General features: G+C 33.9%; 1 protein-coding gene across 1 annotated transcript in view; it reads left to right on the forward strand.

Moving 5' to 3' along the window:
- The window catches only part of LOC118186917 (uncharacterized), a 38,226-nt gene extending 18,767 nt beyond the window's left edge, over positions 1 to 19,459 (forward strand). Inside the window, exons 3-6 of the mRNA XM_085822978.1 lie at positions 10,196 to 11,091; positions 11,219 to 11,921; positions 12,055 to 12,911; positions 15,416 to 19,459. Of these exons, the coding sequence (XP_085679104.1) occupies positions 10,196 to 11,091; positions 11,219 to 11,921; positions 12,055 to 12,911; positions 15,416 to 17,256 (4,297 nt within the window). The 3' untranslated portion in view covers positions 17,257 to 19,459. The remainder of the gene's footprint in view (positions 1 to 10,195; positions 11,092 to 11,218; positions 11,922 to 12,054; positions 12,912 to 15,415) is intronic.
- The last annotated feature ends 1,045 nt before the right edge of the window (positions 19,460 to 20,504 follow it).

Raw genomic sequence — 20,504 nt, forward strand, 5'->3', positions numbered from 1 at the left:
CATGACAATGCTCGGTCCCATACTGCTGGTGTCACTCAATCGTTAATTCGACAGTTTCATTGGGAGCAGTTCGATCACCCACCGTACAGCCCGGACTTGGCGCTGTCCGACTATCACTTGTTCCTGCACATAAAGCGCGAACTCGGTGGCAAGCGCTTTGGATCTGACGATGACACGAAAAATGCTGTGGAGTCGTGGTTATCAAAACTGGAGGGAAGTTTCTTTGACGATAGTATTAAAAACTGGTCACTCGCTATGACAAGTGTTTGATCATTAGCGGAAACTATGTTGAAAAATAGTTTAAGACCTGCATTTTCATGTAAAAATAAAATTGGATTCGAAAAGATTGTTTTACTATTTTTTTTTTCAAAACGGTACTTAGTTTCCGAATACGCCTCGTATATCTCGCGTCAAAATTTCGATTTCTTCTGACAGGTTCGCTACCCTGAGCTTAAATAAGAAAGTAGCATTTGAAAAGATATAAGAATATATAAGAATTTGAGATGAAGATGCGAAGCCAAATTTTGACTTAAACATTTGTTTAAAAACTTAAGTTTTAATTTTGAATTTAAAAAGAAGAACGCTATAAAAAAAACAAAAAATCTTGCCCTAATTCTTCCTCCTAAAATATAGATTGCCATGAATCTCTAGATTAGTTCACGCTAATTAGTCTTTCAGTTTTTCGTCGCAGACTGTTTATGGAATAAAAGAATTGGCTTTACAAAAAAAAAAAAAAAAAAAAAAAAAAAGGTTTATTTTAAGCATGGAAAGTAATACCAAAAAAAAAAAAAAAGTCTATTTATTTCTAGAAAGGAAGATTTTATCCACGGTCCATTAGTAATTTAGTGATGAACTTTTAAGGTTATGTCTAAATCCGATAACTCACAGGTTATTCTATATGTGGGATGTATATTTGTTAATTATTAAATAAAAATTATTAATTTTATTTAATTACTTTTGAAATAAAATCATACATTTAAATAAAAAATAGAAATAATTCGCTATATTTTTTGAAAAATAGGTAAGAGAATAAATTTGACATTTTCTCTTAAAAGTTATTATTTCTTCTCAATTTATAAATATGTGCTTTTTTTTAAACATTTTGAAAATATAGTTTAACCTTTAAATATTCTAATCACTTCGTACTTTTCTTTTGAAATAATTTCTTTAAAATAAGGAAATAGTTGCGCCCGTGTGGGCTCTAACCACCAACCTCTCGGTTAAGATCAAAACTTTGCTAGCCGATTGCGCCGCAGCTGCTGCACGCACTTTTTTATTGACTTGAAGAACTTTTATTGAGATCAATCATATTATATATAACATCCGCTACACGTTTATTATTTAGTCTATTTTTTCATTAAAAATTGCTTAATAATAGCATTTGCCAGTATATGCACATTAAATATTCTCTTTTGTGTTCCTAAATACAACGGAACTCCACTTATCAATTAAAAATTTTCAATTAATTGAAATACAATCAACTAATTCAAAACAATACACTTCTTTATTACAGTATATATTTTTTTTTGACTTTTCAATAGCAATAAGATTACTGAGAAGGTATTAAACATTGGAATACTTTCTAATGAAGCAAAATTATTAAAAGAATAAGTGCATAATCTTCGATGCTTGCTTTCTCGGCAGAATTTCACAATTGAATTTAAGTAATAAAGCATTCCTAAATATTGATTTAATATAATATTTGATACCTCTTTTCCCCAAGCCCCGAGGGTGGCTGTGCTATCATCAAAACTATGATTTCATTTGAAATATTTCAAACGATTTAAGATAATACAACGCACATGAGAACTTTCTGAGTAAGGGAAGGGATGCACTCGTGGAAGATATTTTAAAGGAAATTAGCTTTTATTCATATTGCAAAAGTAAAAACTACGAAGACGTCCTTGCGGTAAACTCCTTTGCTACGATTTCATCCTAGTCGAACTATCAGTAGCAGCAGTCTTACAGTGGTGTATGTATATTTCGGGAGCCCCTATGCAACAACACATTTCTCTGCGCAATTCTCAATAATTTACCTCATTTAAAAAAAAGTTGGGGGAATAACTGTTATTTAACTAATTAAGACTTTGGCAGGGACTGAAATATTAAGCATTATAAGCACGCGATTATAAAGTATCAAGGTAGAATAGAATAGCAGAATTTTTTTGGCAGGAAAAATTACAAAGTGACCCTCCCTTCCTTATTCTCTATTTTAAATTCTCGTTTTCCTTCAAAACATAGGGTTATAAAAAGAAGCCATAATGTATCGGGTTTATTTTAAATTTTATATTAAATTTGCACCAATTTCTTTATCATAATTTATTGGATTCAATTATAAAATGTCTGAAAATGGAGGCAATTTTTTACAAACAATTTCTGCACAATGATTGAGTGTACTGTATAAGTAACAAAATATAACATTTTATATAGCCGCCGTCAAGCAAAATATCCAATTAATAAAATGTTCAATGTATTTTAAATAACTAAATAGAAAATATGTTTGCTGTAAAACTTTGAAAACAAGAACACTTCTTTCGACTCATTCATTCAGTAAATTATGTTGATCTATAACCCAGAGACTGTTAAATTCTTTAGCTCAATTCGGTTGAAAAAGTTCTTTATTTTCAGGCAAAATAAAGAAAACGTGTTAAATCTGTTATTTTCTAAGATCGGAACACCCCAATGAGGTTGGCGTACCAAACACGTGATACGTAACTGGAACCCGTCGTAACACGTGAATACAGATAAACATGTTTTCACAGAATTCCAGCCGAAATTGCTTTCGCCTTTTTCATAATGGTCAATTAAACGCAATTCTGACATTTTCGACTGTCACATTTGAAAAAGAGCTACTTCCCGTTCTTCTGTCAATTCAAATTATAATAACCACTTGCTGTTCCTGTTTCCTGAAATACATTTAGGCTTTCAAAGATTACACGGACTGCACATATCCCTATTTTCCTTGCCACCGAAAAGCTCCTACAATAAAATTATCTCACGTAACACATTCCTTTTGTGTCGCTGAGTCTCCTGATTAAATTTGAAACAAAAATATTTTACTCTTTGTAGATGAATCATACAAAACTTCACCGCCAACCGATGATACACGCACTTACAGCATTATTACTGTAGATGTACGGTTCTTGAAGAGGTTGTTCCTGAATACCCCCATTGTTCCCGCAGAACGTACAAAGTATTTGGCATTTTTTAAATTCATTGATATAGTACATATACTCTACACGATGTCAGCTATTAGACAAACAGAAATCTTCGACTAGCAATAAACAAAAGCTACTTTCATCCAAATTTAAATTCGGGCGTCTAGGGCTATATATTCGGGTTGAGGACTACGCTATTCAAAGTTTAATAAACCTAGGTAGCATCGTTTCTTTATTCGTTAAAATAATACAGGGAGATAATATTTTGTTTAAAAAATTTCAAAACTGATGCTGCTGTTTATAGTGGATGGCGCAGAATCCCGTTTCAAGACTAATAGCCCTTTCGGGCTGGCACCCTTTTGGGTAAATAAATGTATTCTCCAGTAGAAAAATGTATTCTCCAGTATTAAAAATGATTAAGATACATCTTTTATTAACGATTTTACCTTTTATAAGAGCAATTATCATTTTCCATGGTAAATTAATGAGTATTTATTTCATTAATTTATAATGAAAATATACGGAAGTACATCAATATAATAATTATAACACAGTAAAATTTATTTGTATCAGAGAGAAACATGAAAGAAAAGAGAGACTAAGAGGGAAAAAAACATGAAATATTAGAAACGTGTCTGCCTTTAATTGTCTTAATTATTGATGTTTCTTAAGGTTTAGCTTCTGGCGCTTAAAAAACACGTAATTTATATATTTTCTGTTTGAAATTACATAGGGTGATTTCTATAAATAGAAAGAGGATTAGTTTGCTGGTGCTTAAAATAGGGTGTTATTTGCAATGCCTACAACTGAAAGTAATGAATTGTATTTTTGAAAAGAAAAAAAATGTTTCCATCATTCTTCGCCAGATTTCTTGTTGTTTAATTTAATTCAAATGTAAGTTTAGTAGAAGTAAGTAAATATGTACAAGCTTTCTTAAATATACAAAATATTACGCAATTTAATGGAACCTTTCAATATAGAGATTGCACGTTTCAAGTAACTACGAACCGATAGGTATTAAAATAATTTAGAAGCCATTTTGAAATTCAATTTTTTTTTATTATTTTTGTTTACTTTGTAGAGCCATTTGATATTTGGAAGCAGGAAATGCGAAAAATGTTCAATGCCCTCGCCGAGACTTTAATCCTTAATTATTTTAATGAATAATTAATTAATTAATTTAACAATAATAATAACACAAATTTTTTTTAATATTCACTGATGTATTCCGAAATTAAAAGTTAAAAATAAGAAGTTTTAAAAATAAATTTCTGAATTTTTGATCGAATAGCTAATTTGGCGCCCTTTCTATTTTTTCACCTGAGGCAAGTGCCTCACCCTCGTCCCGGCCCTGGATACTGCACTAGTTCACATGAACCAAATAGCTTTACTATTGTGAAATACATATACGTATTACGGGGATTCCCCTTTTACGACACGAGGAATCTCCATCCTTGTTGTTGCCACCAGTATTAATTACCAAAGGAATGAGATTAAAAAATTACTTCAAATATACGTATTCGCTAATATGCAGTCGAATGTACATTTTTACCAAGTTTTTGAAATCCGTTAAGTTTTAAACCGTGTAAGACGAGTACCGTATAAATTGAGGGATATGTATATATTATATGTAATCACAATGCAATCGTAATTAAATTTATGAATTAATAACTCGTAGTTTATTCCATCTTCATGGAGGAGCATTATTTCTACGTATGACTTAAAATACTGTCCTTCCAAAATTAAATTTTTAGACACAACCATGCCTCGAAATTATCTGAGAAGAAGAAAAACATGATTAAGGAGAAGTCTCATTAAAGGGTTGAAACACACGCTGCAAATTTTAATACACTCATGTCCATAAATTAAGGATAATTCGGAGTCACGCGGAAATCGAACTCTAAAATAAATGTATCACCTGTAAAATCACTACACACATCTTCAAGAATCATATGCAAATTTCAGGAAATAACCAAATGACACCGATGGTACGTCAGAATGACGAGAGTGTAAGAGAGTGATATATAAGGAATACAGGCAAAGAAGTAAAATTGTTCGCAGGCGCTTTGTAAGCATTTCAGTGCAATAACCGAATAGTTATGACACAAAGGACGCATTTGGATGATTTTTTACGTGGTAGAATTATCGGCCGTCTGGAATGTGGGCGTACCCAACTGGAAGTATCAGACGAACTTGGAATTGCCCAGAGTGTCATATCCAAGCTTTGGCAACGATTCCAAGATGATGGTAATGTGAGTAGACGTTACAGAACAGATCGCCCCAGAGTTACAACGCCGAATGAGGACCGGTATTTGGCAGTTACTGCCAAAAGAAACAGGCGGAGCATAGCCTCAGACCTGTCTCTTTAGCTCTCTTCGGCCACTGGTACGACAATTTCAAGGCAGACCGTGTACAGACGCTTAGGGCAGATTGGTCTATATGCTCGTAGACCTGTCAGATGCGTTCCAGTTACTGCAACTCACTGTCGTCGCCTGCGGTTAGCCTGGAGTAGAGAGCATGCATTGTGGACACCGCAACAGTGGGCTTGTGTGATGTTTTTCGACGAGTTCAGGTTTAGCTTGCAGTTTGATTCTCGCCGGACTTTCATTTGGAGACCTCCAGGTACCCGTTACCACCAAGAAAACATCATTGAACAACACCGTTACTGCGGTGCAGGAGTTCTCGTTTGGGGTGGAATTATTCTGGGTTCCAGAACTGACCTGCATGTTCAAATTGGAAACATGACAAGCCAAATCTATCGGGACGTCATTCTGGAACAACATGTAGGTTTGTTTCGGGGCGCCATGGGCGCACAATTTGTGTTTATGGATGACAACGCCCGTCCTCACGGAGCAAACATCGTAAGCGAATGCCTTCAATCGGAGGATATCACCCGTATGGACTGGCCAGCATTCTCACCGGACTTGAATCCAGTAGAGCACGTGTGGGACATGCTTGGCCGACGAGTTGCAGCCCGTCAACCTCCTCCTACATATCTACCGGAATTTCGGAGAGCATTGCTTTTTGAGTGTTTTAATATCCCCCAAGATCAGATCGATAATTTGATACTCAGCATGCCTAGGCGTTGTACGGACTGTATTGCATCGTCTGGGAGACATACAATGTATTAACAATCATACCAACCATGCAATATCGGTATTTTGTAAATAGGTTTTTTTTTGTAATTTGCTCCAGGGAGAAAAAATCGCTAATTTTTTTTAATAATATCAAACATATAACATCTTGTTTTGCTCTTTACCTTTTGTTTAATAAATAAGCTTTACGGATAAGTCAAATTTGTTTTGCTTCTAACTCTTCCTTTGCTTGATTTTGCATTATCCTTAATTTATGGACATGAGTGTAATTCTTAACACAGAGGAAAATGTTTTGTTTGAAATTTCGAAAACATTCTTAAAGATTTCAGTTTTTATTTTGTATATAATTTTTTTTAATTAAACGAATAAGATGTCGTTCGGAATGACGTCCTACTTATTGCTTACGGGACGCATATTTCACAAGTGCACATCAGCGTAGCCACTAAGGGAGGGGTTTCGAAAATGAACCAATGAGCTGCTATTGCTCTTGTGACGCTAAATCTTCGTGCATGTGAGCGTATGTTGTTTACGTTTTAATTTGCATTTGTTTCGCAGTTATAAATATATGGCGTAATAGTAAAAAATCTCGTAGTGCTTTCTTGATTAATCACTGACATTTCACTTTCGCGATTTTTATCACGCATTAATATTAGGATTGATGTCCACGGCATATTATGTGGATTAAGAGAATTCAAGTGTATATTTTTTTTTTAATTGAGCAGAGAATGACTGAAAATGTTACAATGAATCTAGTGTTTTCTTATTTCAGTGCATTCTTTTGATTTTTAAAGTGTAAGATTCAGAACACATATAATCTGATTATATCCATTATTAACATTAAAAATTATATGTGAATAAATTGAATGTACTCGTTGTGAATACGATAAATTCACTCTGTTTGATGAGCATATCTTGTGTAGACAGTACATTTAAGAGTGAGCATTTATTAAATGTGAAATTTAACACACTAAATGTATACTAATGCAAATTAGTAAAGTTCTCTTTGAATAAAATTGGTTATTATTATAGAACATCTTTTTAATATAGACCGCATTAAAAAGTGATGACTTCTATTTACATATATAATTGGTGTAAATATTTTTCTCATACGCATAGTTTTATGTAAAGATTGCATTTGGACTCAGATGTTTATCACATATTTCTTTCATCTTATTTACGACTTATTAAGTAATATTTCACATCGATATTTTTGTGAAGTATCCAACATGTGTTTGCATTTATTTCAACCAGGTAGTGAAATCTTCATAATTTCCTATATTCGATCTAACTTCGAAATAAAAAGTTTCAGAAGAAATCCACGATGATGCTTTAATTATTTTGTACAGAAAATTGTGTGGCAGAATATTTTCAACCATCTTGCTTAAACCTTAAAGCACGCAAAAGGTCATGTAATATGACAGAAATAATACTGGATGCTCATGGGTCCATCCTAGAAGCCACTCCTGTTGCAACTCAACTGTTGCTGAGATCCGATGGCTGAGTGACGTCATTTCGAACTGTGAACTCTCGCTAGAGATCACGAGAACTCGGGACTGAGAAGTCGCGCGCTGCGTCGTGCGAATATTTAAACCTTTCATTATGTAAAAATTATGTAACCGTTAACGTCTTCATTAAATATATTTGTGTTAAGAAAGTTTATCATTTATGGATTATCCCTCTCAAGATTTTGCAGATGCACAGCACAGAGGAACTTCAGCCCATTGGCCCTGGCCGAACCCATTGGAACAAGGTAAGCAGTTTTGTTTTACCTTGATTAATTAGTTAGAAGTAAGATAAAGAATATAAAATAATATTATTGTGGCGCCCAACGTGGGGCCATTGAGTTGAATTTGAACTGAAATTTAATAAATTTTGCTTAAGCAAAAACATGGATTTAGAAAAATTAAAAAAGAAACTGTCTTAAAAACTTTAAAAAAAATCTGCTATAAGAGCAGTAGTTACGAGGCTAATAAATAAAATAGAAACAGAAATTGCTAATGAGGGGGATAAAAATGTAATTGAAGAAATGGTTGCTAAGTTAATTAGTAAAGAAGAAGAACTAATCTTAGCGGATAATTGAAACTTTAATTGATATAATATTGAAACATAATATTGAAACTTTAATTGATGTAGCAAATTCAGAAGATGAGATAATGTCTAGAGAAGAGTATAAAAGTAAAATTATTATTTGGAAATTACGCGCGAAAAGATATTTAGATACTACTCCACATAGCGCTAATTCTACTTCATATGGAAATGTCACTGAATCGCAGAACAAAATTAAACTCCCCAAATTGGCACTGGAAACATTTTCGGGAAAGGACGTGTGCAGTTGGCCCGGGTTTTGGGCACGATTTGAGACAGCTGTACACGAAAACGAAAGTCTAGATGCCGTAGATAAATTTAACTATTTAATTCTTACTTCCGATGCAGAAACTGCAATACAAGGGTTGACATTAACAGCGGAGAATTACGAGAAGGCTGTGAAAATATTAAAAGAGCGCTTCGGACGCAAAGAACTAATAATAGATACCCATATGAACAATTTATTAACTCTGACTCCGGTCAAAAGGTCTGGCGATGTGACAGCACTTCGAAAATTATATGATCGTTGTGAAGTACAAATTAGAGGATTAGAATCGTATAATATTTTACCGGATTCGTACAGTATCTTATTATATCCGATATTAATAAAGGTGATTCCGAATGATTTAGCACTAGAATTTAATAGGAAATATGAAGATGATAATCAGACAAAAATTACGAATTTGCTCCATTTTCTAAGAAAAGAAATAGAAAGTCGAGAACGTACAGGATTTTTAATTAAGCCAACAGATTCTGAAGTCACTGAAAAGAAATCCCATTTGGAAAATAAGCGGCAGTTTGGAGAACGTTTTCGAGACAGCGAAAGAAATCGGGATTATAATAAGGGTAGAATTCCTTCAGCGGCAGCGTTAAACACATCACTATCTAATAACTGTTTATTCTGTTCTGAAAATCATACGTCAGAATCATGTCAAAAAACTGTGCCAGAAAAAAGGAAAGCGTTAAGGCGAAGGGGATTTTGTTTCAGGTGCCTCAAAGGATACCATTTAGCGAGGATGTGCAAATCAAACTAACTTGTGGTATTTGCGATCGGCGACATCATACATTGATACACTCTGACGAAACGAATGCGTCAGACAAGAGTCCCGTCCAAAGGGCAGTAGTCTCTTCTGTTTCCGATTGCGCAACAGCAAATAACTCATTTCTTATGACAGCACGAGTTGAAATTATAAACACAGGCAATCGGCGCCAGCAAAGCGTTCGCTTGTTGTTTGATTTAGGATCGCATCGAACATTTATTAGAGAGGACATCTGTAAGAAATTAAAACTTCCCGTTATTGGAGAAGAAAAATAAAAATATTCTCTTTCGGCTGCACGACGTCTGAAGCGCAGAATGTTAAAAGAACCAGGCTCATTTTGCGTAATTCGAAGAATCGATATGAAATCAAAATAGAAGCTTTAATTATTCCTGTCATTAATGGATCACATATTCATTCCCCTAGAAATGAAATAGTTAATCTTATTAAAAAACAGGGCATACAACTTTCCGATGAATGGGGACCAGGGAATAAACCGCCGAAAATTTCTTTGTTGATAGGAGCGGATTTTTATTGGAAGATAGTTAGTTACGGGTAAGGTTCACAGACTGTCTAATTCCTTAGTAGCGGTTGAAACAAAATTGGGTTGTACCATTAGTGGAACCGAAAAGGCTTACGGAATTTCACAAACTAATTTGAATACGATGAAGGTTGCGGTTCATAATAATAAAGATACACAGAACGAATCACTGTCTAGTTTGCTGAAGAATCTTTGGGAGCTCGATTCTATGGGGATAAATTATGATTCGGATAAGGAACTCGAATTAGAAAATAATTTAGTTTTCGATAATTTCAAAAGATCTGTGAAATTTGAAAACAATCGTTATATTGTGCGCCTTCCTTGGAATCATAATTCAACTGAGCTAGGAGATAATCTGGAGATTGCTAAAATTAGATTTAAGAGTTTAAGTCGTAGATTTCAGAATAATCAACAGTTCTATGACAGATATCGCGAAGTAATTGATAGGTACTTAAAAGAAGGAATCGCCGAAGAGACTAACATTAAAACTGGACCAAAAACGTATTTTATGCCGCATCAAGCCGTTATAAGAGAAAACAAGGAAACTACAAAACTCCGTGTGGTTTTTGACGCTTCGTCACATGCGGAGAATTGTTTGTCATTAAATGACTGTTTACATTCAGGTCCTAAGATGTGTCCAGACATACTGGAATTGCTCCTTAAGTTCCGTCAAAATCGAATTGCTTTTACAGCTGACATCGAACAAGCATTCTTGCAGATTTCTCTTGCTGATGAAGACAGAAACGCAGTCAAGTTTCTATGGAACGATGGTGAATTAAATGGAACCAAAATAAAGGCTCTTCGTATGACAAGGGTAATTTTTGGAGCAACATCTAGTCCGTTTCTTCTCAGAGCAACTCTTAATGTACATGTTGACAAATACAAGTTACAGTATCCGAACGTATTTTCCATGCTAACTGAAAATATGTATGTTGACGATTTAATCGCTGGAGCAGATGAAGAATCAGAAGCATTAGAGGAATCGGAACATATTATACTCATACTGAAAGAAGGTGGATTTAACATGTGGAAGTGGGAAACGAATGAAACGAATTTACAAAGGGTATGGAATGAAGAAGATTTTTCACACGATTCGACTTGTTCTAAAGTATTGGGATACATATGGAATAGGTCAAATGATACATTTTTGATAGAAATTGAGAAATTGAAGAATTGTAAAAGATGCCAAAAGGATAGATAACATACCAACTAAAAGGGAAATCTTGAGATTTGTAGGACGTTTCTTTGATCCACTGGGGTTTTTAAATCCATACACCATTCGAGCTAGAATTTTATTACAAGATTTATTGGAACAAAAGATAGCATGGGACACTGAAATACCAGAAAATCTCAGAAAGAATTGCCAAAGCTGGTGTGATGAATTAGCTCATATTTCTAGTTTGGAAATACCAAGACATCAGTTTGCAGGTGCTGGGAAAAGGGACATAAAGGATGGTTTACAGTTACACTGTTTCACAGATGCGAGTCAGAAGGCCTATAGGGCTGTTCTGTATTTCCGTTATTCGAAAAATGGAGTCATTCATACAAGTTTCATTACATCAAAATCACGAGTAGCACCTTTGAAAAAATTATCACTTCCAAGATTGGAATTGATGGGTGCTTTGATAAGCTCCCGCTTGTCAAAATACATCCAAAAGAAACTTCGGGACATTGATTTAATCGTATATATATGGACTGATTCTAGTATAACGTTACACTGGATTATAAATGATGTGAAAAGGTGGAAGCCATTCGTTCAGAACAGAGTGAAGGAAATACAGAAGAATTCAGATGTCTTGAACTGGAGATATACGCCTGGTGAACATAACCCAGCTGATTTACTAACTAGAGGTGAAAATGTCAAACATCTGAAGCACAATAGCATATGGTGGGAAGGGCCCACGTGGTTGAAAGAAGAAATGGAACACTGGCCAAAACCGAATTTATGTTCCACAAAGAACATTGAAGATTCCAACAAGGAACTAAGAAAAACATCAAAGTTTTCGTAAATGCATGCGTTACCGAACCTTCCTAAGATTTATTTAAAACCCAAAATTACAGCAATTTACACAGAATTTACCGAATTACTGCGTGGCATTGAAGAACAACGATGAATTAAGTTCAGAATCAAAACTAAGGTCCCTCAATCCATTTGTAGACGAAAGTGGTGTAATTCGTGTTGGTGGACGATTAGAAAATTCAAATTTGGATTACAAACAAGCACATCCAATCGTGTTGCTCGACAAAGATCACTTGACTGATCTAATTATTCTTCACAGTCATCAGGTGGTAGGGCACGGAGGAATAGCAGATAATTTAAATCAGATAAGAGACAAATTTTGGTTGCTGAAGGCTCGTCGAAAAATTAAAAGTGTTCTGTACAATTGCAATGTCTGCAAGATATTTCGAACTAAACCTGTCATGCAAGATATGGCACCTCTCCCACCAGACAGATGCCGAGAAGCCTTTCCGTTTGAAAACTCCGGGATAGATTACGCGGGTCCACTGTACGTGAAAAGTGGAAAAGAATTATCTAAGACATACGTTTTACTGTTTACCTGTGCTGTAACCAGAGCCGTGCATTTAGAACTTACGGCTGACCTTTCCACAGAAAAATTTTTGCTTGCATTTAGACGGTTCATAGCGAGAAGAGGTTTGTGCCGAATAGTGTACACCGATAACGCCAAAACCTTTAAAAGAGCGAAAAAAGAATTAGAGCTATTGAACGAGGTGATGAAAAGCAATAAAGTTCAAGACGAGTTCTCTAAGCAAGGAATCAAATGGAAATTTACAGTTGAGAGGGCGGCATGGTGGGGAGGCTTTTGGGAGCGTATGGTTCAGTCTCTTAAAGCTCTTCTGAAGAGAATCTTAGGAAAATCATCCTTGACATTCAGGGAATTAGAGACAGTCATAACAGAAGGGGAAGCTATATTGAACTCCAGACATTTAACATTTACATATTCGGATCTAGGAGAGCCAGAATCTTTGACCCCTGGTCACTTCTTAATAGGAAGACGATTACTATCATTCCCACAAGGAAGCTCTAAATTAATTTCAACAAGGAGAGTCTTACACGTCGATTTAGACATCAACAGATACTGGTAGAAAGAATCTGGCGAAAATGGGGCAGGATTATTTGATGAATTTAAAATCTGCTCATCATTCCAAATTGGTGAAAACAAGAACCTGTTTGAAGAAAGGAACTATTGTATTAGTGCATGAAGATAAAATTCCACGGCTAATGTGGAAGATGGGCATCATAATGGAAGTCTTTCCTGCGAGAGATGGCAAGGTGAGAGCCTGTGCTGTCCGCTTGCCCAATGGACATACGATTAGAAGACCAGTGCAATTACTATATCCGGTGGAGCTGGAATGTAATAAGGACAATTACGGCAATTGTTCTTCCGGGCGGGAGGATGTTGCAACTCAACTCTTGCTGAGATCCGATGGCTGAGTGACGTCATCTCGAACTATGAACTCTCGCTAGAGATCACGAGAACTCGGGACTGAGAAGTCGCGCGCTGCGTCGTGCGAATATTTAAACCTTTCATTATGTAAAAATTATGTAACCGTTAACGTCTTCATTAAATATATTTGTGTTAAGAAAGTTTATCATTTATGGATTATCCCTCTCAAGATTTTGCAGATGCACAGCGCAGAGGAACTTCAGCCCATTGGCCCTGGCCGAACCCATTGGAACAAGGTAAGCAGTTTTGTTTTACCTTGATTAATTAGTTAGAAGTAAGATAAAGAATATAAAATAATAATAACTCCCTCCATGGCTACACAGATGTGCACTTGTGAAATATACTTACGGGACACGGTCAATGATTTAATAGTATTATTCAGTATAGAAGAAATAATTGTACTTTAATGAATCTAAAATGTACAATAAGCTTTCTAAAGTTCAAAGTACGCATAGGTGTAATATTTTCAATGTAAGTAAATTGAGTAGATGTTGGTTACTACTTTGGACAAATTAACGTTTCAATTTTATATGATCTGGCTGTTGTTATTAAATTCATTTCTCAACAACATTTAAAGTATACAAAAAATACTTATTTTAAGCATTTTCCAGGGTCAAGGAATGATTTTTAGTCCAAAGGGGCTTTGTCCCTGAAGGACTATTGTTTTCGTTTTGCGATTTTGCGTCGGACTCATAAACGTCGGTTCACTTTTCACACTGTTGCCACAAAATGTTAGAGTCCTGCATTATATTTGAAGAAATTAAATAATGAAAAATCTGCATAAATGATTGTCTATTTCTCGCATTGTGATAAAACAATGGTACATCGAATTTTGAATGACGAAATCGTACTGCGAATATGGGCATCTGAAATCCCAAATCTGGAATTTGTTTTATTATAGATTTTATATTTTGTAAAACTTTAACGAATTTTTGATTTACAAACTCAATGCTTTAAAAGCGAGAAACGGCAACGTTATATAGAAAAAAAAAAAAAAAAACTTTTATCTCCAGCTCGCGAGACTGTGTATATCGGAAATTCTAAAGATATGCTTAATTTAACATTATTTTGCGATATTGCTCTTGAACTGAATTTTATGGTTTCAGTGCAAAGAACATGATATTTAATAAATAAAGGTAACACTCAAAACGTTAAAAAAACGCCCCTTTGGACGTAATTTAAAATCTGAAACATTTCAGATTTTTAGTCCAAAGGGATTTGAATCCCGAAGGACTATTAGTTTCGTTTTGGCATTTTGCGTCGGACTCATAAATGTCGGTTCACTTTTCAAACTGTTGCCACAAAATGTTAAAGTCCTGCATTATATTTGAAGAAATTAAATAATGAAAAATCTGCATAAATGTATGTATATTTCTCGTATTGTGATAAAACAACGGTACATAGAGTCATCGAATTTTGAATAACGTAATCCTCCAACGAATATGAGCATGTGGAAGACCAAATTTGAAATTTGAAATTTGTTTTATGATCGATTTCCTATTTTTTAAAACTTTGACGAATTTTTGATTAACAAACTCAAGGATTTCAAAGCGAGCAATGGCAACGTTGTGCAGAAAAAACATTTTTATCTCCAGCGCGTGAGTCTCTGTATCGGAAATTCTAAAGATATGCTCGTTTTAAAACTATTTTGCGATATTGCTGTTGCACTGGATCTTATGGTTTAAGTGCGAGGAACATGATATTTAATAAAGAAAGGTAACACACAAAATGTTAAAAAACGCCCCTTTGGACGTAATTTAAAATCTGAAACATTTCAGATTTTTTTTTTTTTTTTTGCTAGAACTTATTTAATGTTGTATCTTGAAAAATATTTTCATTGTCTTAATCAAAACGAAACGTTAAACTACAAACTTGGTTGTTATCAAGAAGCGGATCATAAATAGCATCAGAAATTGGGCCACTGCCAATTTGATAAGCTCTTTGAGTGGAGCCAAGATTACTGACGTTCAGGATTGCCTATGTGTTGCAAGACATAACATGCCGTCACGATATCTTATCCCATGACAAAAAGTTCGGTTAAACATTATTTTCATTTCATTCTGGGTAGATTTCTGGTTACATCTGCGTGTTTTCTCCTCTAAAAACGACACGAAAATGTCGAAATACGAATTCACGTGGACTATTGAAAATTTCAGCATGTGTCATCATTCAACGGGACTCAGTCTTCGAAGCCCGACTTTTATGTTGAGTGCTTTGCCTGGAATGTTGTGGTGCCTGAATATATATCCCCGGGGTGAAAAAAGTGAAGAATGCATAGATGTGCTTATCATGAGATGTGATGATCTTCCTCGAAACTGTCAAATAGAATATTCAATTTGCACCATGGATAAAGATGGAAACACTATACAAAAACCGGAAAAAGAAAAACGCACATTTGCAGCCGGAGAGGGATGGGGATGTAGCAGTTTTTTCGACAGAAAACGGCATCTTAATGACAAAGACAATCTTGTCATAAACTGTAATTTATGTCTTCTTCAAGTGTGTGATGATAATGACCAAGAGAGCTTACATTGTGATTTCATTCGCTTTTACGACAATGCTTTATTCACTGATACCACTTTGCGTACTAGTGATAAAAGTTTCAAAGTGCATAAATGTCTTTTGAGCATACGATGGCCGGCATTGGTTGAAAAGCTAGAAAGAAAGAAAGCAGATGAGGAATGTTTTGATGTCAGCACATCGGTATTGGAAGCAATGATAAATTATATTTATTCTGGGAAACTAGACTGCCCAAATTCTCAGTTAGCAGCGGATGTATTTGCAGCTGCAGTAAAGTATGAGCTCACAAATCTCAGATGTAATTTGTGTTTACCTGTACAGAATTTCAAAGCTCGAACACGCATCAATGCAGATGAGATGTTCTTTGATTGGAAAATTCCCACCTTAAGCGATTTGCCCAATAATACATCCATACACAGTGATGTTTTTTCAGTAGATTTACTGAAGTTTTATGGCTGGAAATTAATTTTCCGCTTACGATCACTTTTATCTGGAAGTAGACCTTTCGATGTTTCCCTTTGTAAAGTGTATGGTGACACTCTAAAGCCTATTTTTGTAAAAAGTAGAATATTTTGCAGTTCATATTTCGACGTTCAGAGTGAACATCTGTTTCTAGCAGATGAAGAATGGAAATGTGCTGATTCTTCTAAAGGCTTAGAAGTGAATCCAGTTCTTCACTGTCGCTTCACTTTTACAGATATGGGTGTGGTTTCGGAGATTACTAGAAGGAGTTGCGTTACAACATCGTCCAGCTCTGATTTTAACCGGTCTTTCAAAACTAATCTTAAGTTTTTCGATTATGTCAGTGATGATCTTCGCTCACTTTATAAAACGGGGAAGCTGTCAGATGTTAAAATTGTGGCTGGTTCCGAAACATTTCTTGTTCACAAAATTATTCTGTCCGCAAGATCACCGGTATTCTCCAGAATGTTCGAAAACGAAATGGTTGAAGCCAAAAGCAACACAATTAATATTCAAGACACGGAACCTTCAATTCTAAAGACGATGCTTTGTTATATGTATACTGCAGATTTGGATCAACCGCTGAAGGAATGTGCTCTTTCTTTGTATGAAGCGGCGGATAAGTACGATATTCCTACTTTAAAGGAAAAGTGTGCTTCGTTTTTAAAATCAAATCTTACGGTGAAAAATGTGTGTGAAGTGCTTTTACTGGCAGACATGCATGAAGATAAGAAATTGTACGAGAACGTGAGGGATTTTATAGCTGCTCACGCAGAAGAGGTTTTCACTACCAATGAATGGCCAAGTTTTGTCGAAATAAGACCTAATACTGCAGCAAAAGTTTTGCAGCAGATTGTTGTTGTGTTACGTAATGATTCCAAAACGAAATAGACAAAATTTACATTTTGATTAAGCTGTAATTTCCAAATGAGAGAGAAATAGTATTTTTAAAATAAATTGTGTATTGTATCGAATCCACTACAGGTAAATACTGAATTTTATTATCGTTATCATAAGAACAAATGTTTGTTTAATAATTTTCAGCAGCCTTTTGTTTATTTAACTACTGAAATACAAATCAGAATCTAATTATATCGTATATTACGTGCTTATTTTGCTTAAATCATGTAGTGGAACGAAACATGTATTCGTAGCCTTTTTCTAATTACTGATAGTTCTCTGCAGTGAAGTGAGAAAGCATATAAAAATATTAAATATTGCTGACTTCTAAGACATAGATTACGTATATTTTATTGTAATTTAAAATTTAAAAATATAAAAAGTTGAAATTTAGCAGAATTTTTGTTAGATTCCTATATTTCTTAATATCTTATGTTTTATGTTCATTTATATACAGTTTTGCAAAGCATTAAAAGTAGTTACAAGTCTGTGAATCAGTAATGCTTATTATTTTGAAGTGCTAATAATAAAATGTGTAATATTTCAGTTTAATTGCCGATAATATGTGAGCTAAACTGTGCATGTGATAAAATGCTGTCGCCAATGTGCATATCTAGAGTTATAGTGTATAGTTCATGCTTGGAACAATATGTAGTATCAAGTTTGATTTTGACACCTTATCAATTCTATTTTATTAATTTGCATAATTTTATTTTATTACTTAGAAGATAGCTTATTAGAATCCTGCATTTGTGTATTGTTGAATTACTTACGCTTCGCAAAGTATTAAAAGTACTTACAGTGGTTCCCAAAAGTGTTCGTACACTTATGATTTTTATTGAAATCCATTAATTAAAAGTAAACTTTCTGAATGAGATTTTAATAGTAAGATCTATAATCTATTCGTAACAAAATTACATGAAATATTTTTAAAATATAGCGAAACTTTATTTTTAAGAAATTAAAAATCAAAAAATGACAAACATTTTATCTCAAAAAAGTCTCTGTACACTTCAAAAAAAATCTTGAGATATTAGTAAATATTTTCATTTTTCGTTAAATTAATATTAGTAGGATATCCTTTAGCATCCACAACAGCTTTTAAACGTCTGGGAATAGATTTTACTAGTTTTTTTGTAATTTCTGTATCAATGTTCATCCATTCTTCCATCACGGCTGTTTTGAGTTTGCTTTTCGTTTTGATGTCATGTTTTCGTACTCCAACCTCCAGGTCTTTCCAAATGTGTTGTATGGGGTTTAAATCTGGTGACTGAGGTGTCAACAGCTGTGGATAATTATAGAGACACTACAGGTGAACGTTGAGAGCCGTATACTTAGGATCGTTATCATGATTAAAAATAAAATTGTTTCCAATACCCAAATTTTGAGCTGATAATTTTAAATTGTCTCTTAAAATACTTAAATAAAGAGAATGATTCATTATGCCATCAATAAATACCAAATTACCTAGTCCTGATGCTGTCATGCTCCCCCACACAAGAACACCTCCACCGCCATGCTTAACTGTTCCAACTAAGTTCTTAGAATGAAGTTCCTCATTTTTTTCTTCTCCATACAGTTATTCAACCATTGGAACCAAAAATGTTAAATTTGCTTTTGTCAGCAAATAGGACATTATTCAGTAAGTTTCGGGTGTATTTATCATTGAATTTGCGAATGAAAGCCTAAGCTTTTTGTTTTTCTCACTAACAAAATTTTTTTACGGGCAGAACGCCCATGTAATCCAGCTTCTCTGAGAACTCGTCGAACAGTTTACGGTGAAATTGAAGTAGAAAACTTTGCATTTAATTCTGCAGAAACTTTTACAGCACTCAAACGTGGGTTTTTTACAAATTTTCTAATAATAAATCTCTCATCACGTTTAGTTAACTTTCTCGGTCGACCTTTTCTTACCTGTTTTCAATGCGATTTTCTTCTTTAAAGCGTTTTATCACATACTGCACTGTAGAATGGGATAAATTAACTAATTTAGCGATATTTCAAATTGATTTACCATTACTATGGTGAAAAATTATCAATTTTCGAATGCTGTTTGTAATTTCTTTACGACTGCGACCCATTTTTCAATAATAAATAGAATATTATGATGTTAACAATAAAAAATTAAAGCGAACGATTTTTTAAATGCCACCCCAATGCAAAAATTAAAAAAAAAAAAAAAAAAAAAAAAAAACGGCAAACGATAATTCTAATTTTGATTTTATCCAAAAATATTTCAGTGTACGAAGACTTTTGTGAGATAAAATGTTTATCATTTTTTGATTATTAATTTCTTAAAAATAAAGTTTCGCTATATTTAAAAAATATTTCATGTAATTTTGTTACCAATAGATTATAGATTTTATTATTAAAATCTCATTCAGAAAGTTTACTTTTAGTTAATGGATAGAGCCCTATTTCAATGAAAATCATAAGTGTACGAACACTTTTGGGAGCCACTGTATATATCCGTTAATCAGTACTACTTATTATGTCTAAATGCTTATAAAAAATGAATAATATTTCTGCTTAACTGCATATTATTATGGTATAAATTTTATTTAAATTATTTGCATAAATCATCTTACTGAATTTGTTTCCTCAAAGCGTTTTACTTCGGCTTGAATAGAAAGATTTTGTGATTCATCTTGACAAACAACAATACAATAATTTATTTTGAATTCTTTATAAATGAAACGCATATTAGTTATGCTTATATGTTACCGAAAGTACAGAAATAAAGTCATTTCACATTTTTCTTACCTTAGAAAACACAAGAAAAAAAAAAAAAAAATAAGGGGAAAAATCGAAAAAATAAATAAATAGGAGTATAGAATGGAAGAAGAGGAACGTGCGACTGGGGGGGGATAACACAAATGGTATTTCAGTTTCCTTTAATTATGCAATATGGGAATATGATCGCTAACCCCATATGGCCGATATACCCTAGAGCTTTTTATTGAATTAGCATTACAGACTGCAGCTAATATACATAATTGTCATAATATTATTAGCATTTTATAAGTACATTTATCAAAGGGCGTTTCTAACGGCTTATGATTATATACCTTAATCAAACATGGCACTTTTAATTTCCAATTTGTCATTCATGACAAAATATATTATAATAGATATTTTTATAATTAATATTTGTAATTATGGTAAAATACTTATTCTGCCGTTTACTCTATACACTTAATTAACTAAACATCTCTTTTATTGTTCTAAATGGAGTTTCC

The sequence above is a fragment of the Stegodyphus dumicola genome, chromosome 8 (assembly GCF_044657685.1).
Source record: "Stegodyphus dumicola isolate Sdum_Otavi_A_Nest chromosome 8, ASM4465768v1".
In the NCBI taxonomy this organism is placed as follows: domain Eukaryota; kingdom Metazoa; phylum Arthropoda; class Arachnida; order Araneae; family Eresidae; genus Stegodyphus; species Stegodyphus dumicola.